The sequence below is a fragment of the Sapajus apella genome, unplaced genomic scaffold (assembly GCF_009761245.1).
Source record: "Sapajus apella isolate SASKATOON/1434 unplaced genomic scaffold, GSC_monkey_1.0 scaffold148, whole genome shotgun sequence".
Lineage (NCBI taxonomy): Eukaryota > Metazoa > Chordata > Mammalia > Primates > Cebidae > Sapajus > Sapajus apella.
Genome location: NW_022437088.1, coordinates 1,636,657 through 1,660,066, shown reverse-complemented (window position 1 = coordinate 1,660,066; position 23,410 = coordinate 1,636,657). Strand labels below are relative to the sequence as shown.

General features: G+C 46.9%; 3 protein-coding genes across 4 annotated transcripts in view; 1 reads left to right on the top strand and 2 right to left on the bottom strand.

The window, feature by feature from the left end:
- Window positions 1-5,155: 5,155 nt before the first annotated feature.
- Window positions 5,156-10,438, bottom strand: RAB13 (RAB13, member RAS oncogene family). The gene is made up of 8 exons (XM_032265101.1): window positions 10,184-10,438; window positions 8,785-8,845; window positions 6,983-7,043; window positions 6,677-6,754; window positions 6,195-6,284; window positions 6,007-6,072; window positions 5,862-5,915; window positions 5,156-5,669 (listed from the first exon to the last, which is right to left on the bottom strand). The coding sequence occupies exons 1-8, from the start codon at window positions 10,305-10,307 to the stop codon at window positions 5,592-5,594; spliced, it is 612 nt and encodes a 203-aa protein (XP_032120992.1). The 5' UTR covers window positions 10,308-10,438; the 3' UTR covers window positions 5,156-5,591.
- Window positions 10,439-16,974: 6,536 nt separating this feature from the next.
- Window positions 16,975-18,483, top strand: RPS27 (ribosomal protein S27). 2 transcript variants are annotated; one of them, XM_032265102.1, is made up of 4 exons: window positions 16,975-17,053; window positions 17,366-17,474; window positions 17,812-17,922; window positions 18,396-18,481. In XM_032265102.1, exons 1-4 carry the CDS (start codon window positions 17,048-17,050, stop codon window positions 18,422-18,424), a joined length of 255 nt encoding a protein of 84 aa, XP_032120993.1. In that variant the 5' UTR covers window positions 16,975-17,047; the 3' UTR covers window positions 18,425-18,481. The 2 variants fall into 2 exon arrangements, with proteins under 2 accessions (XP_032120993.1, XP_032120994.1); XM_032265103.1 differs by having other exon boundaries at window positions 17,013-17,285; window positions 18,396-18,483.
- A 956-nt stretch (window positions 18,484-19,439) lies between these two features.
- The window catches only part of NUP210L (nucleoporin 210 like), a 159,425-nt gene continuing 155,454 nt past the window's right edge, over window positions 19,440-23,410 (bottom strand). The window contains exons 38-40 of the mRNA XM_032265104.1: window positions 21,208-21,312; window positions 19,743-19,817; window positions 19,440-19,667 (exon numbers count right to left, since the gene is read on the bottom strand). Coding sequence (XP_032120995.1) covers window positions 19,570-19,667; window positions 19,743-19,817; window positions 21,208-21,312 — 278 coding nt within the window. The 3' untranslated portion in view covers window positions 19,440-19,569. The remainder of the gene's footprint in view (window positions 19,668-19,742; window positions 19,818-21,207; window positions 21,313-23,410) is intronic.

Genomic DNA, 23,410 nt, shown 5'->3' with positions numbered 1-23,410 from the left:
CCCAGCATTTTGAGAGGCTGAGGCAGGCGGATCACCTGAGATCGGGAGTTTGAGACCAGCATGGCCAACGTGGCGAAACCTCATCTCTACTAAAAATATAAAAACAAGGCCGGGCACGGTGGCTCAAGCCTGTAATCCCAGCACTTTGGGAGGCCGAGGCGGGTGGATCATAAGGTCAAGAGATCGAGACCATCCCGGTCAACATGGTGAAACCCCGTCTCTACTAAAAATACAAAAAACATTAGCTGGGCATGGTGGCGCGTGCCTGTAATCCCAGCTACTCAGGAGGCTGAGGCAGGAGAATTGCCTGAACCCAGGAGGCGGAGGTTGCGGTGAGCCAAGATCACGCCATTGCACTCCAGCCTGGGTAACAAGAGCGAAACTCCGTCTCAAAAAAAAAAAAAAAAAAAAAAATATATATATATATATATATAAACAATTATCTAGATGTGGTGGCAGGTACCTGTAATCCTAGCTACTCAGGAGGCTGAGGCAGGAGAATTGCTTGAACACAGGAGGCAAAGGTTGCAGTGAGCCAAGATCACACCATTGCATTCCAGCCAGGGTGACAAGAGCAAAACTCCATCTCAAAAAAAAAAAAAACAAACAAACAAACAAAAAAAAAACAGTGTTTCTGATTGTATGTCCCATAAATTCTATTTGTCTTCCCATCAGATCTACAGCTGGGTTCTCAAGCGTAGGAGCTATCAGACTGTGGAAAGACCATTGAATGAGAGTTGAAAAAAATAAAACCCTGATGAGGGCTGAATTTTCATTTTTCCGTTTTTTGTTTGTTTGCCTGGTTTTTTTTTTTGTTTTTGAGACGGAGTCTCGCTCTTGTTACCCAGGCTGGAGTGCAATGGCGCGATCTCAGCTCACCGCAACCTCCGCCTCCTGGGTTCAGGCAATTCTCCTGCCTCAGCCTCCTGAGTAGCTGGGATTACAGGCACGCACAACCACGCCCAGCTAATTTTTTTGTATTTTTAGTAGAGACGGGGTTTCACCATGTTGACCAGGATGGTCTCGATCTCTTGACCTCGTGATCCACCCGCCTCGGCCTCCCAAAGTGCTGGGATTACAGGCTTGAGCCACCGCGCCCGGCCCGCCTGTTTTTGTTTTTAACGAGATGGAGTGTGGCTATGTTGCCCAGGATGGAGTGCAGTGGCAAGTCACAGCCATCACAATGCACCACAGCCTGCAAATTTTGGTCTTCAGGAATCTTCTGAAGTAGCTGAGATTTCAGGCATGTGCCACCATATCTGGCTCTAATTTTCTAATTTTAAATTTGTTTCTCTAAATTATTATTTGTGTTTGCTGAAATTGTGTATGTGCGTGTATATATAATATATATATATACACACACACATATATATATAATTTTTGTATATGTGTGTAGTTGTATGTTACATAAAGTAGGTTGTGGGCTTTTTTCCAGTAATGTTTAGCTATAATTAAAGTTTGGGCTGAAATCTGCTAGTATTTGTTACTCCTCACCAAATCCTACCTTATCTTTTAACAAACTGTAAGCTCTTGTAAGATTTCACTTCCGGTAACCTTAAAGGCAGCAGAGTGGGGTCTCTACTCTGAAATTAAATAATCTGCAGTGAGGTATGTTGAAGACATTAGTCTCTTTCCTGGGATCCACAAAGTGCCAGTCTTTCCTCATCTGTTGAGCAAATTAAACCAGCTGGACAGTTTACTAAAGAACTCAAACATAAGCCACAAATAAGGCTTCTTATTACCCCAACAATGCTTGGATACTTACTACATTTATCAAATTGTTATGTTTATCAAATTATTATTTCTCCCAGCACCATCAGACATTTTTTTTTTTTTTTTTTGAGTACTGTCTTTTGTCAACAGAAGCAGCAGCACAAGCTGGGTTCGGTGGCTCACATCTGTAATCACAGCACTTTGGGAGGCTGAGGCAGGAGGATTCCTTGAGCTCAGGAGTTTGAGACTAGCCTGAGCAACATGGTGAAGCCCTGTCTCTTCAAAAGATCCACAAATTAGTCGGGCGTGGTGGCAGCTGCCTGTAGTCCCAGCTACTCAGAAGGCTAAGGTAGGATTGCTTGAGTCTGGGAGCCATGAGGCTGCAGTGAGCTGTGATTGTGCCACTGTACTCCAGCCTGGGTGACAGAGTGAGACCCTGTCTCTAAAAAAAAACAGAAAAAAAACCCTAAGTTGCACCCCCTTCTAAGTGCCAGGCCTTGTATGGGATACTGGTGCTTTTGCAGATGGCAAGGGAGATGATTGCTAAACAATCACCCAAATAAACCTGCATTAAAAAAAAAAAAAGAGAGAAACAGCAGCACAGAAAAAGACTGCCGCTGACTCTAGGGTAGTGCCATTTACTTTTACACTGAAGAGCTGGAGATTTCTTAATTGCCTTGAACACTGTATCAATGAAAAAAGCCTTTTATTTTATTTTAGGAGATAGGGTCTTTCTCTGTTTCCCAAGCAGTGGTGCAATAATGGCTCATTGCAGCAGTGACCTCCTGGACTCAAGCAATCCTCCCACCTCAGCCTCCCACGTAGCGGGGATCACAGGCGTGTCCCACCATATCTGGCTATGTTTTTTTGTAAAGATGGGGTCTCTCTATGTTGCCCAGGCAGGTCTTGAGCTCCTGTGTTCAAGCAATCCTCCCTCTTGAGCTTCCCAAAGTGTTAGGATTACAGATGTGAACCACTATGCCCGGCCTGAAAAAAAAACATTTTTTTTTGTTTTTGAGACGAGTTTCACTCCATTACCCAGGCTGGAGTGCAATGGTGTGATCCTGGCTCACTGCAACCTCTCCTGCCAGGTTAAAGCAATTCTCATGCCTCAGTCTACCAAGGAGCAGGGATTACAGGCACATGCCACCATACCTGGCTAATTTTTGTATTTTTAGTAGGGACAGAGTTTTACCATGTTGCCCAGGCTGGTCTTGAACTCCTGACCTCAGGTGATCCACCTGCCTTAGCCTTTCAAAGTACAGGGATTGGCCGGGCGCCGTGGCTCAAGCCTGTAATCCCAGCACTTTGGGAGGCCGAGGCGGGTGGATCACGAGGTCAAGAGATCGAGACCATCCTGGTCGACATGGTGAAACCCCGTCTCTACTAAAAATACAAAACATTAGCTGGGCATGGTGGTGCGTGCCTGTAATCCCAGCTACTGAGGAGGCTGAGGCAGGAGAATTGCCTGAACCCAGGAGGCGGAGGTTGCGGTGAGCCAAGATTGTGCCATTGCACTCCAGCCTGGGTAACAAGAGTGAAACTCCGTCTCAAAAAAAAAAAAAAAAAAAAAAAAAGTACAGGGATTACAGGTGTGAGCCATTGCACCCTTCTTGAATAAAACTTTTTTTTTTTTGAGATGGAGTCTCACTCTGTCACCAAGCTGGAGTGCAATGGGGTGATCTTGCCTCACTGCAACCTCCACCTCCTGGATTCAAGCGATTCTCCTGCCTCAGCCTCCCGAGTAGCTGGGACTACAGGAACCTGCCACCATGCCTGGCTAATTTTTGTATTTTTAGTAAAGACAGGGTTTCACCATGTTGGCCAGGATGGTCTTAAACTCCTGAAATCATGATCCACCTGCCTCAGCCTCCCAAAGTGCTGGGATTACAGGCATGAGCCACCACACCCGGTCCTGAATAAAACTTCCAATGGTACATTTTGTCTAAACCAAATCTGATATTTTCATTGATCCTGGAAAAAAGATCAAATCTGTGAATTACTTTTGCTGTGTAAAAAATATTGTGTATTGTAGAAGGGGGCTACACATGTATACTTAAGGATGCTATGCCTCAAGCCTGAATTTTCTTTTGCATTTCCAGTAGTTTTGCCATCTTTGTTACTCAGTAAAGAGCTATTTTTGTTTGTTTGAAACGGTGTTTTGCTCCTGTTGCCCAAGCTGGAGTGCAATAGCATGATCTCAGCTCACTGCAACCTCCACCCCCAGGGTTCAAGTGATTCTCCTGCCTCAGCCTCCCAAGTAGTTGGGATTACAGGCACCTGCCATCACACCCGGCTAATTTTTGTATTTTTAAAAATTTTTAGTAGAGATAGAGTTCTACCATCTTGGTGAGGCCGGTCTTGAACTCCTGACCTATGATCCACCCGCTTCAGGCTCTCAAAGTTCAGACCTGGCCAATGAGCTGTTTTTGTTAAAATTTACTTGTCCTGGGGCTGGGTGCGGTGTCTCATGCCTGTAATCCCAGCACTTTGGGAGGCCTAGGCTAGCAGATCACTTGAGCCCAGGAATTTAAGACCAGCCTGGCCAATATGGCAAACCCTGTCTCTACTAAAAACACAAAAATTAGCTGTGCATGGTGGCATGTGCCTGTAATCCCAGCTACTCAGGAGGCTGAGGCAGAAGAATCACTTGATCCAGGGAGGCAGAAGTTGCAGTGAGCCAGGATCGTGCCACTGCACTCGAGGCTGGGTGACAGAGGGAGTCTCAATCTAAAAAAAAAAAAAATTGCTTGACCTTCTACTTGTAAGTACCACACCAGGGCTATATTAACTGACTATTATGGCCAGGCACAGTGGCTCATGCCTGTAATCCCAGCTACTCGAGAGGCTGAGGCAGGAGGTGAAGGTTGCAGTGAGCCGAGATCATACCACTTCACTCCAGCCTGGGTGACAGAGCAAGACTCTCTCAATAAATAAGTAAAATAACTGACCGTTGTGCCTGGCACTTGTAGATGCTCAATATATATTTAAATTGCTCAATATACATCCGTGAATATAAACTTCTCATTTTCCACACCAATAAAAGCAGATATTAATGCCTATCAAATACCTAAATGGATTGCTGGCAGAATCAAGAAGCTTGCAAAAATCACTGGATAAACAAGAGGTACAGTTATGGCCCTGAGGCTAGGGCTGTTAGAGTCCTTCCCTCTTGGAATTTCTTGTGCTCAGGACAAGGTTCTGCCCACAAAGGCATCCAGACCCCATAGTAGAGACAGGATATCCAGACCTTCACTTTATCTCCTGCTGTTTGCTATTTTCCTTACCAACTGAATAGCGGGGAAGAGACAGGGGTAGGATTAGTTCTGGTTCCACAGAAACCCAGCCTGATTGAGGTAGATCAAACACTTTGGAGACAAAATAATTGGATTTGTGTGGAGAACAATTCTGACAATAATCCAAGTTACCCAAACCACGAGCATTTGTGCAAACGGTGGCCTTTAATACCAAGAAAGACCATGAAAAGTGACAGAACAGGAGCAAATCTTCAGAGTAGAGCCGAGCCAGCTGTTCGCAGGACGCTAAGCCCTGATGTGGTAACAGAATAATCAGTGTATTTACATTTCTGTTTGCTCTGAAAGCCCAGGTAAGGTCTGAAGCCTGAGGCCATCTCCCCTTCCTTTCCTCCTCCCTCTCTTCCTGCCGCCTCACCTCCTTTCACTTCCTCAATCCCCCTCCCTTCTCCCTACCTCTCTCTTCTTTCTTTTCTGCTTGTCCCTTTTCTCCATGTTCTCCTCGTTCTCTTTACCATCTACCTGTCTGTCCCTGCAAGCCCCTCTGCTATTTCTCCCCTGCTCACTCCCTCTGCCCTGTTCCCTCAGGTTCAGCTTCCGGGGTGGGGAGGCGAGAAAGGGTCGTCAGCCCAGGGAGCACTTGTTGGTGTTCTTCTTGTCGCAAGTTTTCAGGTCAGTACTGGGAGGCTTGTTGCCGTTTCCCTAGAGGGAGAAGGGCGCAGGGGCCATGGTGTGAATGGCTGGTTAGGGCATAAATTGTTTGAAGTGAATCTACCCTCATAAGAAATCTTAGCATTGCTCCTCTCCTCAGTTTTTACCAAGACACACACACACACACACACACACACACACACAACCCCCCGAGTTGTACCTAGTCCAGCAAAACCAACTTACTGATCTCCGGCCTCCTGACTTGAGCAAGATGTCCCGGGCCAGGGAACTAAAAGCCTAAAGTGGGGAATAGAGTCAGTTTGGAGGGGAGGAGAATCTACCTTCCCATACTTCCTCTCTTGGTAGGGGATGGGGGTGTGGAGCTCACCTCATCCACATTCATACTGGATTTAGCACTAGTTTCGAAAAATCGGATCCCATGCTCTCGAGCCAACTGTAAGAGGTGAAGTGGGAAGGAGAGAATTGAAGTAAGGGCAGCAGCCAAGTCCTCTGCAGTGCCTCCTCCTCTCAGCCCTCCCAGCCCATTTCTAGAACATTGCTCAGCCTGGCCCTCACCTTATTGGCCTGCTCCTTCTGCACCTTCCTCTTGGCCTCCATGTCACATTTATTTCCTAGCAAGAGGCGCTCAACCCCAGCAGAGGCATTCTGTGGGAAGAGACAAGTAAAAGTTAGATTCTGCCAGCCTGGCGCAGTGCCTCACGCCTGTAATTTGGGAGGCCAAGGTGGGCCGATCACGAGGTCAGGAGATCGAGACCATCCTGGACATGGTGAAATCCTGTCTCTACTAAAATACAAAAAATTAGCTGGGTGTGGTGGTGCACACCTGTAGTCCCAGCTACTCAGAAGCTGAGGCAGGGGAATCGCTTGAACCCAGGAGACGGAGGTTGCAGTGAGCTGCGATGGCGCCACTGCACTCCAGCCTGGTGACAGAGCAAGACTCCGTCTCAGAAAAAAAAAGTTAGGTCCTGCCTATCCTGATGGACCCCTTCATCCTCCAGGTTCTACCCAATTCCCCCATTTCTTTTGGAGGTCCTCACCTCCTTGATGCTTTTCATCCAGTTCTGAATATTCTCGAAAGATTTCTCATCCGTGATGTCGTATACTAGGATAATGCCCTGGGAGATGACAAAATTCACCTTGGACCATATTCCTGTTGAGGTTTCCCACTGCCCCGTAAGTGACGCTGCAAGTTCCATCCATGGGTCTTAACACTAGGCCATGCTGAGCCCGCTGCGATCCACACTGCACCCCTCCCATTTTTACCTGCCCCAACCCCTGACCCTTTGTATTCATAAAACCATATTCTGTTGCCTTCATCCTTTGCCCAGACCCACACTTCATACCATGGCTCCACGGTAGTAGGCAGTAGTTATTGTCTTGAATCGCTCTTGGCCAGCCGTGTCCCTAAAGAAGGTTTCAAGGGATGGAATAGAGGAAAGAATTCTCCAATGGAGGAATTCTTCCTCTCTCACAAGAATTTAGCTTTTGCAATATGCTGGGACAAGAGAATAAGAAAACTGTAAAGGGGAATGGGATTAAAGACAGTTGAGCTGATTTCCAGAGATGGTAGTGGCCCAAGAAAAAAGATGTCTCTTGCTTATTCACTGAATGCTTGCTATGTATCAAGCACTGTGTATGTGTGATTTTACCTAAGTCTTACTCTTTGCTTGTAAGACAAGTATTATTGTCCCTATTTCAGAAATGAGGAGACCTGCCAAGTGCAATGGCTCATGCCTGTAATCACAGTACTTTGGGAGGCCGAGATGGGTGGATCACCTGAGGTCAGGAGTTCAAGACCAGCCTGGCCATCATGGTGAAACCCCATCTTTATTAAAAAAAAGAAAAAAAAAAAAAAGACCAGCCTGGCCAACATGGTGAAACCCTGTCTCTACTAAAAATACAAAAAATTAGCCGGACGTGGTGGCAGGCACCTGTAATCCCAGCTACTTGGAAGGCTGAGGCAGGAGAATTGCTTGAACCCAAGAGGCGGAGGTTGCAGTGAACCGAGATCGCTCCACGGCACTCCAGCCTGGATTACAAGAGCAAAATTCCATCTCAAAAAAAAAAAGCCCAATGCAGTGGCTCAAGCCTGCAATACTCCAAACCGTTTGGGAGGCTGAGGCGGGTAGATACGAGGTCAGGACTTCAAGACCAGCCTGGCCAAGATGGTAAAAATACACAAAAATTAGCCGAGTGTGGTAGCGGGTGCCTGTAAGCTACTCGGGAGGCTGAAGCAAAGAATCACTTGAACCTGGGAGGCAGAGGTTGCAGTGAGGCGAGATCGTGCCATTGCACTCCAGCCTGGGAGACAGAGCGAGACTCTGTCTCAAGAAAAAAACAAAACGTCGGGCACAGTGGCTCATGCCTGTAATCCCAGCACTTTGGGAGGCCGAGGCGGGTGGATCATGAGGTCAGAAGTTCAAGACCAGCCTGGCGAACACGGTGAAACCTCGTCTCTAATAAAATACGAAAAATTAGCTGGGCATGGTGGCTTGTGCCTGTAGTCCCACCTGCTCAGGAGGCTGAGGCAGGGGAATCGCTTGAACCCAGGAGGCAGAGGTTGCAGTGAGCCAAGATCACACCACTGCACTCCAACTGGGCGACAAAGAAAGACTCCATCTCAAAAAAAAAAAAAAAAGTGGAAACAGATTTGGATAGGTTGAATAATTAATGAAGGTCAGGCAGCAGATAAGTAAAAGAACCGGATTTGAGCACCAGTCTGCTCTGATATGTCATAGCATAACGCCTCCACTAAGCTTAATACCACTTAAACACCTTCAGGGTCTGTACTTGGCTTTCTGAACTCACCATGTTTTGGAGAAAACACTAGACTTAGAGTCAAGTCTTAATTCCGCCATTGCCATTTAACTGCTCACAGTCTGTTTCCACATTATAACTGAACAGTTGTTTGTTGTCAAATTAAGAGAATGCTCTGCAGCCAGAGGAGGCAAGAGTTACAAAAAAACTGAAACTAGTTGAGAGGGCAGGAAGAGAGATGGAAGGACAGCTGAGTGCATCATGAGAAATAGATTAGAAGTGCTAGAAAGAGCAATGGGGAAAGGAAGAGAAACGAAACAAAATAGAAGGAAGAGCATGTAGGAGGTAAATGGGGAAGTATGGTAGGCTTCCCAGGGGATTCACTTACCAGACTTGCAGTTTGATCTTCTTCCCCTCTATATCCACCGTGCGGATCTTGAAGTCAATTCCTAGGGGTAGAAGGCATGCACTGAAGTTGAGACATGCATGCACACACGTAAAACTGTGTGACGGGAGGGACAGGAACCGAGCAGTGTCAGCACCAGAAATTCTGCAGGGGAGGCGCTTGAGGAGCAATCTTGTTGGAAATGCCAAGCTAGGAGAATGTTCCCAAAGCTGCATTTGTACAGCAAGAATACTATTTTTACTTATATTTTATGGATTTTGGGAGGGAGAAGGTGTGAAAATTCTGCATGGAGGCTTAAGATTCTTAAGCCACCTCTTGGGTCCATTCAGCTATGCCAGCTGACAACTCTCTGAATTCAGTCTCTCTCTCCCCACAAAAATTACTTTCACATTCCTCTTTTCTGTTTTCTTAGAGCCTTCTACTATTGGTATGCCACCCGCCCTCCTCAAAAAGAGTAAGGAAAAAAAGTAGCTGAAGCCAGTCTATGTGAATTAACTAGTAGGCCAAACTTGGCACTAGGAGAGTCTGAGGCTGAACAGGATTACCATGGAGATAATTAGGAAAGGGGGGCATTTTTCCTTTTCCTTTGTAACCAGAATTGTCATGAGAGTCTTCCTATTTCCCAAGCCAGAGGAGATGAAAAACGATGAGAAGGGAGGAGGGGAGACAGTGTTCTTCTCAGTAGAAACTTGGGCACCTCCCCCAAGCCTGCTGGGGGCCCCTGGGAGGAGGATGAGTCACCAGGCTGACTCAGAGACCCCAAAAGTCCCCTCATTTCCATGTCCGTCACCAAGCTGGCTACGTATTCATGATCACAGTCCTTAGGCCACCCTCCAGCACACCCAGCCACCTTGTTCCACTCTTCCCAAACTCCTGTTCAGCTGAGGTGCAGGAAGAGTGCGGTGGGGAAACTGGGAAGTAGATGGAGAGGTGGGGACGCAGTGGGAGAGTCTGAAGCTCAGCAGTACTGAAAGAGGTTTGAAAGAGGCTGGTGGATCTGGAGAAAAAGATGTGTCCCAGAGGGATAGGGGAAACGTGGAGAGCGGATCGGATTGAGAGAGTTCTAGGTGGTGAGGATGGGGAAGAGGGGCTCAGAGGAAAATATAGAAGGGTTCTTGTGGATTTGGAGAGACTAAGGAGATGGTACCAAGAAAATGAGGGGCTGCCAGCAGTTGAAGAGTTACCTGAAGGCCTCAAAGAGGTGAGAGGTTTGGTTAACTATACAGAGACATGCAGGGGGAGGGGTCAGAGCCAGGGTTGAGGGACTAGAATTTAGGAGCCTTACTGTAAGGGGACTGAAAAGTGGGGTCACTAGTAAACCGGGAGCCTGAGACTGAGGTCACAGGAGAGTCTGGGTCTGGGACATGGCCAGCGGGCTCACCGATGGTGGAGATGTAAGTGTTGTTGAAGTTGTCCTCTGCAAAGCGAATGATCAGACAAGTCTTGCCCACCCCCGAGTCCCCGATCAGCAGCAACTTGAAGAGGTGGTCGTAGGCTTTGGCCATGGCGGACACCGGGGGAGCCGGGGGTGGGGTGGGGAGCTCCTGGCACTGGTAGGCGGGATTGGACGGCTGGCAAACAGCGGCACGGAGCCCTGGCCAGGAAGTTTTCCTCCCTCTCCGCCCAGGCTCCGGGAAAGAGGAGAGGCGGCACTCCTCCAGGCTCCACCCCCTGCCCGCCCACCCTTTAGGGCAGGCCTAGGCGGCCAGTCCGGCCTCTGATCTCTCGGTTTTCCCTTCCCAGCTTAGGCCGGTCTGTCTCTCTCGCTATTTTCCACAGCCTTTTTGTAACTGTAGTTCCCCCCTTACGGCCTTACTCTTCCATTCTGAGGCCAGAGAGGCTAAGGGGAAGGGGAGTAGAGGTTTAACCATGACGAGCAGACGAAGAGAAATTTTAGAGGGATCAGGGGAAGGGAAAGAGTTTTGGGAATAAGGGTGAAGGTGGGAAGGGCACTAGAAACTGACAAAAATTTGGGGCTGAATTTTGGAGGTGCTATTCAACGAAGCTAGGAGTTGAATTATGATCGGTTTCTGGGGCTGAGTTAAAAGCAGTCCTAGAATTTTAATGTTAGTGGTCCAAGCCCTTAGTTCTAAGGATCCCAATTCCCTTTGAAAGAAGCGGGATGGGCAGAAGTAGGTTATTTGTTGAGTCAGTCTGCCCCCTGGTGGAAAAGGATGAAAACGTAAATTAGTTATAGAGAATCGTCCCCATCACCCCCCAACACACACAGCCCCACATCCTGGGGCTTCAGTTGAAACGATCTCCCTTATGGGGTCCCATGTGTGACTTCTCTGACCAAATAGCTTAGGAAAACAGAGATTTACACTAAAAATGTCATTCTTCACATGGATATTTTAATATGGCCTGTTAAGGTGCAGTATTGCTGAAACCTCACTCAATAGGCTGTCAATGTGTAGCCTTGGTAACCAGGAAGCTGAAGATGGACAGCATGGCTATAAAGAAACAAGTTTATCTCGGCCTTTAGAAAAAATTATTCTTGCAATATGTGTGCTAGGAGTGAAAAAATTACGAAAAAAGAAAGAAAAAATTATTTAAGACCCAGTGCGATGGCCGAGTGTGGTGGCTCACGCCTATAATCTCAGCACTTTGGGAGGCCTAGCGGGGTGGATTACAAGGTCAGGAGATTGAGACCATCCTGGTTAAAACAGTGAAACCCCATCTCTACTAAAAATACAAAAAATTAGCTGGACATGGTGACAGGTGCCTGCAGTCCCAGCTACTTGGGAGGCTGAAGCAGGAGAATCACTTGAACTTGGGAGGTGGAGGTTACAGTGAGCTGAGATCACGCCGCTGCACTCCAGCCTGGGTGACACAGTGAGACTCTGTCTCAAAAAAACAAACAAAACGGTGCTCACACTTGTAATCCAAGCACTTTGGGAGGCCAAGGTGAGAGGATCCCTTGAGCCCACAAGCTCAAGACTAGCCTGAGCAACATAGTGAGACTCTGACTCTATAAAATAAATAAATAAATAAATAAGCCAGACATGGTGGTGTGTACCTGTTCTAGACCCAGCTACTTGAGGGGCAGAAGTGGGCAGATCTCTGGAGCCCAGGAGTCCAAGGCTGTAGTGAGCCATGATTATGCCAGTGCTCTCCAGCCTCGGTGATAGCATGAGATCCTGTCTAAAAAAGAAAAAAGAACTCAAAAAAAAAAAAAAAGGAAAGAAAGAAAGAAGAAGGGCTGGTCGCGGTGGCTCACGCCTGTAATCCCAGCACTTTGGGAGGCCAAGGCGGGTGGATCACGAGGTCAGGAGATCGAGACCATCCTGGCTAACATGGTGAAACCCCGTCTTAAAAAAAAAGAAAAAAGAAAAAAAGAAAGAAACAAATTATTTTTATTTATTTATTTATTTTTTTGAGACAGAGTTTCACTCTTGTAGCCCAGGCTGGAGTGCAACAGTGTGATCTTGGCTCACCACAACCTCCATCTCTTGGGTTCAAGTGATTCTCCTGCCTCAGCCTCCCGAGTATCTATCTAGGATTACAGGCATGCGCCACTACACCCAGCTAATTTTATATTTTTAGTAGAGATGGGGTTTCTCCATCTTGATCAGGCTGTTCTCAAACTAACGAACTCAGGTGATCCACCCACCTTGGCCTCCCAAAGTGCTGGGATCACAGGCCTGACCTACCGCGCCTGGCTATTTTTATTTTTATTTTTTTTGACACAGAGTTTTGCTCTTGTCACCCAGGCTGGAGTGCAATGGCGTGATCTCTGGTCACTGCAACCTTCGCCTTCTGGGTTCAAGTGATTCTCCAGCCTCAGCCTCCCAAGTAGCTGAAATTACAGGCGCCCACCACCAATCCGGGCTAATTTTTCTTTTCTTTTTTTGCATTTTTAGTAGAGATGGAGGTTTCACCATGTTGGCCAGGCTGGTCTCGAACTCCTGACCTCAAGTGATCCACCCACCTCAGCATCCCAAATTGCTGGGATTACAGGAATGAGTCACTGTGCCCTGCCTAATTTTTTTTTTTGAGGCAGGATCTTCCCATAAAAAATTAAAATAAAGGCCAGGTGCAGTGCCTCACGCCTGTAATCCCAAGACTTTGGCAGGCCAAGGCGGGCGGATCACCAGAGGTTGGGAGTTCAAGACCAGCCTGACCAATATGGAGAACCCCATCTCTATCAAAAATGCAAAATTAGGCCAGGTGTGGTGGCTCACGCCTGTAATCCTAGCACTTCGGGAGGCAAGGTGGGCGGATCACAAGGTCAGGAGTTCAAGACCAGCCTGGCCAATATGGTGAAAGCCCGTCTCTATTCAAAATACAAAAATTAGCCGGGCATGGTGGCACATGCCCTGTAGTCCCAGCTACTTGAGAGGCTGAAGCAATAGAATTGTTTGAACCTAGGAGGTGAAGGTTGCAGTGAGCCGAGATTGCGCCACTGCACTCCAGCATGGGTGACAGAGTGAGACTCCGTATCAAAAAAAAAAAAAAAAAGAAAGAAAAGAAAGAAAGAAAAAAAACCCAAAATTTGGCGTCCTCGGGCTGCTGTGGGGGGCAGCCAGACCATGAGCGAGCTGCCAGCTGACCTGTGGGCCTTCCTGCTCAAGCACCCAGGCTGCGGCTCCAACCGGATGTCCACAAGGCGAAGTGCATCCTAATGGGTCACGAGCTGCACTGCCGCCTGCCCCAGGTCTACACCCGCGGCAAGAAGTACCAGCGGCTGGTCCGCGCCTCCCTGGCCTTGGACTATGCTGAGTTCGAGACGCACGTTGCGCCCAGCACCAAGAACCTGCACCAGTTGTTCTGCAAACTCACCGTATGGCACATCAATCAGTGCCCAGAACATGTGCTGAGGCACACGCAGGGCCAGCGGTACCAGTGAGCTCTGTGTAAATATGAAGAATATGAGATCACGTCACTGCACTCAAAGCCTGGGGACAAAATGGTACTCCGTCTCAAAACAACAAGAACAACAGCAACAACAACAACACAAAATTAGCTGGGCATGGTGGCGGGCGCCTGTAATCCCAGGTACTCAGGAGACTAAGGCACTTGAACTTGGGAGGTAGAGGTTGTGGTGAGCTGAGATTCCGCCATTGCACTCTATCCTGGGCAATAAGAACAACACTCCATCTCAGAAAAAAAAAAAAAGATGTGTACTGGTTGTAAGAAGGATCTTTTGGAACTGCACTTATCCTCATCACCTTCCATGTCCATATTTGTCCTTTCTCTTTTTTATTTTTATTTTTTTTTAGAGACAGGGTCTTGCAAGCTGCCCAGGCTGAGACGCAGTGGCACGATCCAACTACTGACTGGCACGGGAGTTTTGACCTGCTCCGTTTCCCACCTGGGCTGGTTCACCCCTCCTTAGGCAACCTGGTGGTCCCCCGCTCCTGGGAGGTCACCATATTGATGCTGAACTTAGTGCGGACACCTGATCTGCATAGCACACTACAGCCCAGAATTTCTGGGCTCAAGCGATCCTCCAGTCTCAGCCTCACGAGTAGCTGAGACTACAGGCACGCGCCACTGTGCCCAGCCTTTTTTTTTTTTTTTTTTTTTTTTGAGATGGATTCTTGCTCTTGTCACCCAGGCTAGAGTGAAGTGGCACAACTCGGCTCACCGCAACTTCCACAACCCAGGTTCGAGTGATTCTCCTGCCTCGGCCTCCTGAGTAGCTGGGATTACAGGCGGGCACCACCACGCCCAGCTAATTTTTTTTTTTTTGTATTCTTAGTAGAGACAGGGTTTCACCATGTTGGTCATGCTGGACTTGAACTCTTGACCTCGTGACCCGCCCACCTTGGCCTCCTAAAATGCTGGGATTATAGCCATCAGCCACCTCGCCCAGCCTGTCCCTTCTCAAACACAACTATTGAATCTCCTTTTGTCCATTCTCTCCCCTCATTATCTCCTTGAGTCTTCCCAGTTTCTTCCCGCTGAACAAACCATGTCTCACTTGTCCTATTTATTTATTTATTTATTTATTTATTTATTTTTGAGGCAGAGTCTCGCTCTCTTGCCCAGGCTGGAGTACAATGGCACGATCTCAGCTCACTGCAATTTCCGCTTCCCAGGTTCATGAGATTCTCCTGCCTCAGCCTCCCAAGTAGTTGGGATCACAGGCACCCACCACCACACCTGGCTAATTTTTTTTTGTATTTTTAGTAGAGACGGGGTTTCACCATGTTGGCCAGGCTAGTTTCGAACTCCTGACTTCAAATGACCTACTTACCTCGGTCTCTCAAAGTGCTGGAATTATAGGTGTGAGCCACTTCATCTAGCCTATTTTCATGTTTTTTAGAGACAGGTTCATTCTACCACCCAGACTGGAGTACAGTGGCACTATCCTAGGTCACTGCAGCCCCAGGCTCCTGGGCTCAAGACATTCTTTTTAGCCTTCCAAGTAGCTGGGACTACAGGCACAAGCTACCACGACTGGCTAATGTTTCGATTTTTTGTAAAGGTGAAGTTTCATTATGTTGCCCGGGCTGGTCTTGAACTCCTGGCCTCAAGCAATCCTCCCACCTCAGCTTCCCAAAGTGCAGGGACTACACTATGGTGTGGGCCACCATACTCAGCTTCACCAGTCCTTTAAATTACTCTTCAATTTTCGTGAATTAACCTGATAAAAATCCCTCAGTTATTTTTTCTTTTTATCTTATTTTGCCTGGATCTGGACTTTTCATCCTCAGCAATATATTATTCTTGCTCACCTTTCTGAAGTGTGTTTTTGCTGGTATATACCTACTTTCACTGGAACCTTTTTTTTTTTTTTTTATTTTTCCCTTTTGAGACAGAGTTTTATCGGAGGCTGGAGTGCAAAGGCACTGTCTCGGCTCACTGCAACCTCCTCCACCCGCGATTCAAGCGATTCTCCTGCCTCAGCCTCCCAAGTAGCTGAGATTACAGGTGCCTGCCACCACGCTGTCAGTTCTCCATATACAAGCCTGGAGCCTGAAAGTCTGAAGTCCTGCTTGCCTTGGCTGATGTCTCCCAGCACTCCCCCCATTCCTTCCTTCAGCCCCTCTCCCGCCCCCGCGTTCGCCATTGTCCCTAACTGCCCAGCAGGGGAGCTTCCCCAGACAAGCCCCTCACCCAACCCTGCCATCTTAACTGTTCTTATGATAATGTAAACACCTCTCACCGAACCCTGCCATTGTAACTGAACTTGTGGTTACGTATACCCGTCCTTGCCCCTACCCCCCTTAACTGTAACTAAACTTACTCTGCAACACCCATGCCCCCCAAGAAACTACCCAAACCTATAAAACCAACTCCTACCCCACTGCCCTTTGCTAATGCCCTTTTTGGCTTTAGCCCACCTGCACCCAGGTGAATAAACAGCCATGTTGCTCACACAAAGCCTGTTTGGAAGATCTCTTCATTCAAAGCGCGCGTTTTTCAACACACGGCCAGTTAATATTTGTATTTTTAGTAGAGACGGGGTTTCACCATATTGGCCAGGCTGGTCTCGAACCCCTGACCTCAAGTAATCCACGTGCCTTTGCCTCCCAAAGTGCTGGGATAACAGGCGTGAGCCACTGCGCCTGTTGTTAAATATGGGTAAATTAAACCAACAGAAAAAGAGTTAAAAATATAAGTAAATTCTCATGCCGGGCGCGGTGGCTCACGCCTGTAATCCCAGCACTTTGGGAGGCTGAGGCGGGTGGATCACGAGGTCAAGAGATCGAGACCATCCTGGTCAACACGGTGAAACCCCGTCTCTACTAAAACTACAAAAAATGAGCTGAGCATGGTGGTGCGTGCCTGTAGTCCCAGCTACTCAGGAGGCTGAGGCAGGAGAATTGCCTGAACCCAGGAGGCGGAGGTTGCGGTGAGCCGAGATCGCGCCACTGCACTCCAGCCTGGTGCCTGGTGACAGAGTGAGACTGTGTCTCAAAAAAAAAAGTACATAACTCTCGGATATGACTCCTTCTCCTTGGTGTTTTCCTCAATCTTTACTTTTAGGCTTCAATTATCAAGATATGGCACAAAATTTTAAAAGTGTCCATTTATCCCTTGATAGTGATCAAACGCTGACCTCAAGATAGCAAGGTAGCCCTCTCAGCATGGTGACACACCTGTGTCACAACCATCAGTTAAACAACTTCCGAAAATGACAGCTCCCTTGTCTCCCCGCCGCGGCAGAACCAAGTAGGACCTTCCAAACATGGCGGCACAAGAGCTTTGCGTCATTTCCTGTAGCGTGTCCAATATAAGGGGCAGGATTTCCGCTTTCGCTCCTTTCCGGCGGTGACGACCTACACACGAGAACATGCCTGTGAGTGCTTTGGTCCAGGTTTCGGCGGAGATCTCCCTCTTCTGTCCGCACGCTCCCCTCACGCTGATTTCGGATCGTAGAGGGTCCTCATTTGCCCTCTGCACTTCTTAGGACATTAACTCCAGGGACCGCAGCGGCCCACGGGCCACCCGCATAGACGGGAGCGGAGAGGAGATAAGATGGCGGCCCAGCTGCGCAGACACCAGGGGCGGCGAGGGGCGAGCTCTCCCCGGTGTGTGACAGTCGGGGCTGTTTTCGACCATCCCCTTTTCGCCGTTGGTTTCTAAATCTCTGCATTTCTGTCCCTCTTAGCTCGCAAAGGATCTCCTTCATCCCTCTCCAGAAGAGGAGAAGAGGAAACACAAGAAGAAACGCCTGGTGCAGAGCCCCAATTCCTACTTCATGGATGTGAAATGCCCAGGTGAGGAGACGGCTTGCTGTATTGGGGAAAGCACTGGACCTCAACACTTGGAAAAAGTTGAGTGAGCTGTGTCGTATCCGTGAAGCTGTCCAGCAGCTTCAGTTTCTTCGTCTGTGAAAAATTTTCCCTGATATTCTTAAAATTAGAATGTATGAAACTGGCAAAGTTTTGCATCTTAGAAGGAGTGATTCATTTCAGCGTGATCGCCCATCACATTTCACATCCAACCCCTATCTTTTTTTGTGTTAGGAAACAGTAATGGATGACGAGTTGGGCATAAATGCAGGAAAGATATGGGTGTAATAGAGGAAGAAAACGTTATCTGCTTTTCTTTCAGGATGCTATAAAATCACCACGGTCTTCAGCCATGCACAAACGGTAGTTTTGTGTGTTGGCTGCTCCACTGTCCTCTGCCAGCCTACAGGAGGAAAAGCAAGGCTTACAGAAGGTAAATGGTTTACTAATGTGATTTGGGGACTTTTCTTTGTTTTTGTTTTTGTTTTTTGAGTTTTTGCTTTCTAGAAATGAAAACACTTCCCAGGATCTTTCAATCTTTTTTTTTTTTTTTTTTTTTTCATTTTTTTTTTGGATTTTTTAATCTTACAATGACAAAGAACATGTATAATGTTAATTTTCAGACAAGAAGTGTTTGATTTGATGGTTTTTTTCTTTAAGTAGATACTACCAAAAACTATATACTAATCTCAAGCACTACTGTCTAAAGCTGGGGTCAGTGGGCAGTAAAAGGGCTCAAGTTGGTATGAAGTGACCCAAATGATATAAATGATTCGGTAGCTAAGACCAGAAAAATAAAGATGTAGCTTTCTGTGGGTGGATCACCCAGCATCTGCTTGTTTTGTGGGGGAGGTGGGCAGAATACCTGGGCTGTCATCAGCTAATCTCTGAACCTTTTTCCTCCAGGATGTTCTTTCAGGAGGAAGCAGCACTAAAAGCACTCTGAATCAAGATGAGTGGGAAACCATCTCAATAAACACATTTTGGATAAATCCTGTTTATTGTCTTGTTTAACTTAGTTAGGAAGTTCCTGTCTCAAGTATTCAGGGGCAACCAGAAAGAGAAGATTAGAGTCAGTTCGGGCAAGTAAGTGGCCAATTACTTTAAAAATCCATTTGGGGGCATTTTATTTTATTATTACTTTTTTTTGAGATGGAGTTTCACTCTTGTTACCCAGGCTCTGGAGTGCAATGGTGCGATCTCGGCTCACCACAACCTCCGGCTCCTGGGTTCAGGCAATTCTCCTGCCTCAACCTCCTGAGTAGCTGGGATTACAGGCACGCGCCACCATGCCCAGCTAATGTTTTGTATTTTTAGTAGAGATGGGGTTTCACCATGTTGACCAGGATGGTCTCGTTCTCCTGACCTCGTGATCCACCCGCCTCGGCCTCCGAAAGTGCTGGGATTACAGGCTTGAGCCACCGTGCCCGGCCCTGTTTTTTTTTTAAACTGGTCTTTGAACTCCTGACCTCAGGTTATCCGTGTGCCTTGGTCTCTCGAAGTTCTGAGATTATAGGCATGAGCCACCGTGCCTGGTTTTGTGTGTGTGTGTTTTGAGACAGAGTCTTGCTCTGTTGCCCAGGCTGGAGTGGCTCAATCTTGGCTCACTGCAACCTCTGCCTCTCGGGTTCAAGTGATTCTCCTGCCTTAGCCTCCCAAGTAGCTGGCTCTACAGGTGTACATGCCACCACACCCAGCTACTTTCTCTATTTTTAGTAGAGACGGTTTCATCATATTGGCCAAGCTGGTCTTGAACTCCTGACCTCAGGTGATCCACCCATTTCAGCTTCCCAAAGTGCTGGTGTTACAGGCATGAGCCATCTTGCCTGACCATGTATTTTTTTTTTTTAAGGGAAGGGGGAAGCCGTGTATGTTTTTTTTTTTTGAGACGGAGTTTTTTTAGAATTAAGAGCTGACAGTTACTTTTTACAACACAATCCAACACACCAGTTTTAAGAAACAGCTTAGGGTCCTTTATAGTTCTTAGAAGTCTTGTCTGAAAACAGTGTAGAAGTTGCTGTTTTTGTCTAGGACTAGAAATCTTCATTCCCCTACAGTTAGGAACTTGTCCAAGCAGAGGTTAGTTCCTTACACTCCACAGCCAATGTTGCAGCCGACTTTGGGCTGACGGAGGCTGTGGACTCATGAAGGGAGGGGGAGAACTTGTGTTAAGAGAACCTAGAAGTAAAGAGGGAAAGGTTGAATTAAATGTGCATATCTGAGCTTGTCAAAGATAAGGACAGGTTTTTTTACCTGGCTGTGGTGTTCCTAGAGTTGGTACATACACAACTGGAACTCTTTGTATCTTGTTTAGGAAGGCGTTGTATGCTGGAAAAAGGACAAAGGAAATGTCACAAGGCATGTCTGAGGAAGGCCTTAAAAAGGGCAAAGTCAACTCTAAGATTTAATATTGCTAAAGTAATTATTCAAAATAAGTAATAGTAATATAGTATTACAGGAAGTTTTTATCCCAATTTAATCAATTTTAGAGTTTCAGCTTTTGGCTAAAAGATGTGGGGAAATGGAATGTAGACAACTGTGATGTCCTACTTAAAAAATTTTTTTAGGCTGGGTGCGGTGGCTCATGCCTGTAATCCCAGCGCTATGGGAAGCCAAGACCAGCGGATCACCTAAGGTCAGGAGTTGGAGACCAGCCTGGCCAACATGGTGAAACCCGTCTCCACTGAAAATACAAAAATTAGCTGGGCATGGTGATGGGTGCCTGTAATCCCAGCTACTCCGGAGGCCAAAGCAGAATTGCTTGAAACCTGGGTAGCAGAGGTTGTAGTGAGCTGAGATCGCGCCACTGCACTGCAGCCTGGGCGACGGAGTGAGACTCCATCTCAAAATTTTTTTTTTTTTTTAGTCACAGAGTGTCACTGGAGTATAGAGGCAAAATCACTATTAACTGCAGACTTGAATTCGCTGGCTCAAGCAATCCTGCCTCAGCTTCCCTAGTAGCTGGGATTGTGGGTGTGTGCCACCACATCCAGGTAATTTTTAAGCTGTTTTGTGAAGATGGAGTCTCACTGTTGCCCAGTCTGGTCTTAAATTCATAGCCTCAAGCCATCCTCCCACCTGGGCCTCCCAAAGGTCTAGGATTATAGGTGTGAGCCATGGCATGCAGTCTGTTGGTATTACTTGAATTATCCCTAACAGAATTTCAGCAAAAGAGCTGTGAAGCCTCAAGATTTAGTAGTGGTTTCCACATCTGAGTGGTGTGTGTTTGCCAAATCCAGTTTGTTGCTTCTTGGTAGTAAATTGAGGAGGACTTTTTTTTTGTGAAACGGAGTTTTCCTGTCACCCAGGCTGAAGTGCAGTGGCACGATCTTGGCTCACCTCCGTCTCCCAGGTTCAAGCAGTTTTCCTCCCTCAGCCTCCCAAGTACCTGGGATTACAAGCTTGTGCCACCACACCTGGCTAATTATTTTTAGTAGAGACGAGGTTTCACCTTGTTGGCCAGGCTGGTGTTAAACTCCTGACCTCAGGTGATCTACCTGCCTCAGCTTCCCTAAATGCTGGGATTACAGGTGTGAGCCACCTCGCCCAGCAGAGGAGGACCTTTAATCCACTAGGTGACTTGGATTAGGGAGGCTTAGTTTAAACTGCTTGTTAAAATTGCATGTGATAAGTAGCTAATTTTCATCCTTAATAGTTTGTGAAATAAAATGGAGTTTCCATGTCAAAGTACATGGTACTAAAAATAAGGACTCTTTACCTAGAAAGATGAAAGCTGTTGATGACAGCACTGCAAAGAGGGTCAAGAGCAGGATCTGGTAAGAGCTACTGAACCTCTTGACGATGCCTGAATCTTCACAATGATCTATGCATTCATTGGTGGTAACAAAACAAGATAATAGTTATTTAATAACACAACCATGGGCAGATGCTGCATTTTTTAAATTAATTTTTTTGAGATGGAGTCTGGCTTTGTCACCAGGCTGGACATGATCTCGGCTCATGGCAACCTCTGACTGTCAGGTTCAAGCAGCCTCAGCTTCCCGAGTAGCTGGGATTACAGGCACACACCACTATACCCAGCTGATTTTTGTATTTTTAGTAGAGACAGGGTTTCACTATGTTGGCCAGGCTAGACTTGAACTCCTGACCTTGTGATCCACCTGCCTTGGCCTCCCAAAGTGCTGGGATTACAGGCGTGAGCCACTGTGCCTGGCCGAAACGTTTTTTTTTTAGATCATCAGTGACCTATTAAATCCAGGGTATCTTTGTGTCCTACTCAGGATGTCATTTCTTTGGAGCACTCTGATTTGCATGTAATCTTACCCTCAATAAAACTTTACGCTTTTTTTTTTTTTTTTTGGAGACAGGGTCGCAGGCTGGAGGGTTGTGGTGCAGTCATGGCTTACTGCAGCCTCGCAAGTAGCTAGGACTACAGGTGCACACTTTTTTTTTTTGAGACAGAGTTTCACTCTTGTCTCCCAGGCTAGAGTGCAATGGACGATCTCAGCTCACTGCAACATCTGCCTCCCGGGTTCAAACAATTCTCCTGCCTTAGTCTCCCAAGTAGCTGGTATTACAGGCACCTGCCACCACGCCTGGCTGATTTTTGTATTTTTAGTAGAGACAGGTTTTCACCATGTTGGCTAGGCTGGTCTCAAACTCCTGACCTCAGGTGATCCACCCGCCTCAGCCTCCCAGGTGCTAGGATTGATTACAGGCATGAGCCACTGCACCCGGCCAACCTTTTTTTTTTTTTTTTCAGATGGAGTTTCACTCTTGTCACCCAGCCTGGAGTGCAATGGCATGATCTTGGCTCACTGCAACCTCCATATGCTGGATTCAAGCTATTCTCCTGCCTCAGCCTCCTGAGTAGCTGGGATTACAGGTGCCCACCACCACACCCAGCTAATTTTTGTATTTTTAGTAGAGACGGGGCTTTCACCATATTGACCAGGCTGGTCTCAAACTCCTGGCCTCAGGTAATCCACCCACCCCAGCTTCCCAAAGTGCTGGGTTTACAGGCATGAGCCACCTCGCCTGGACTATTTTTTTTAACTCCCGAATAATTTAAATTTTTTCTTTAACTTCAATTTTTGGTAGAGATGAGGTCTCGCTAGTTGCCTAGGCTTATCTTGAACTCCTAGGCTAGAGGGTCCTCCTGCCTCAGCCTCCTAAAGTGCTGGGATTACAGGTGTGAGTCACTGCACCTGGCCTCAAAATAATGTTAAATGTGGCTGGGCACAGTGGCTTACATGTGTAATCCTAGTACTTTGGGAGGCCGAGGTGGGTGGATTGCCTGAGCTCAGGAGATTGAGACCAGCCTGGAACACACGGTGAAACCCCATCTCTACTAAAAATACAAAAAATTAGCCAGGTGTGGTCATGTGCGCCTGTAATCCCAACCACTTGGGAGGCTGAGACAGGAGAATCACTTGAACCAGGAGGCGGAGGTTGTAGTGAGCCGAGATGGCAGCATTGCACTTCAGCCTGGGCCACAGAGCAAAACTCTTATCTAAAAAAAAAAAAAAAAAAACCCACCAAAAAATGTTAAATGCATAAAGCAGGACTGATAAATCAGTAAAGTATAGTTAACCAAAACTATAACACAAACCTAATTTGTGACATGATTATACAATTAACAAAATGTTAAAGGCCTAATTTGTAATATGGTAATGTGTGTGTGTGTTTTGAGCCAGTCTCTGTTGCCAAGGCTGGGAGTGCAGTGTTGCATCTGTAGTTCACTGCAGCCTCAAACTCCTGGCCTCAAGTGATCCTCCTACCTCAGCCTCCCAAAGTGCTGGTATTACAGGTGTGAGCCCTGCTCCTTGCATGTGTGTTTTATTAATAGCAACAAAAAAGATCTAAGTGCAGGTCTGATTACTGTAATTTTGTTTTTTGGCTCTTTTTCTTTTCTCTTCTTTTCCTTTTTTTTTTTTTTTTTTTTTTTTTTTTTTTTTTTT

Excerpts from the sequence above, each read along its gene's own strand:
- RPS27 (XM_032265102.1), top strand. Across the intron at positions 17,475-17,811 it reads CATGGATGTGAAATGCCCAG|GATGCTATAAAATCACCACG; the intron begins GTGAGGAGACGG and ends CTTTTCTTTCAG. Across the intron at positions 17,923-18,395 it reads AAAAGCAAGGCTTACAGAAG|GATGTTCTTTCAGGAGGAAG; the intron begins GTAAATGGTTTA and ends TTTTTCCTCCAG.
- RAB13 (XM_032265101.1), bottom strand. The coding sequence starts at position 10,307 with ATGGCCAAAGCCTACGACCACCTCTTCAAGTTGCTGCTGATCGGGGAC. Across the intron at positions 6,073-6,194 it reads AGAAGGAGCAGGCCAATAAG|TTGGCTCGAGAGCATGGGAT; the intron begins GTGAGGGCCAGG and ends CACCTCTTACAG. Across the intron at positions 5,916-6,006 it reads CCAGTATGAATGTGGATGAG|GCTTTTAGTTCCCTGGCCCG; the intron begins GTGAGCTCCACA and ends TCCCCACTTTAG.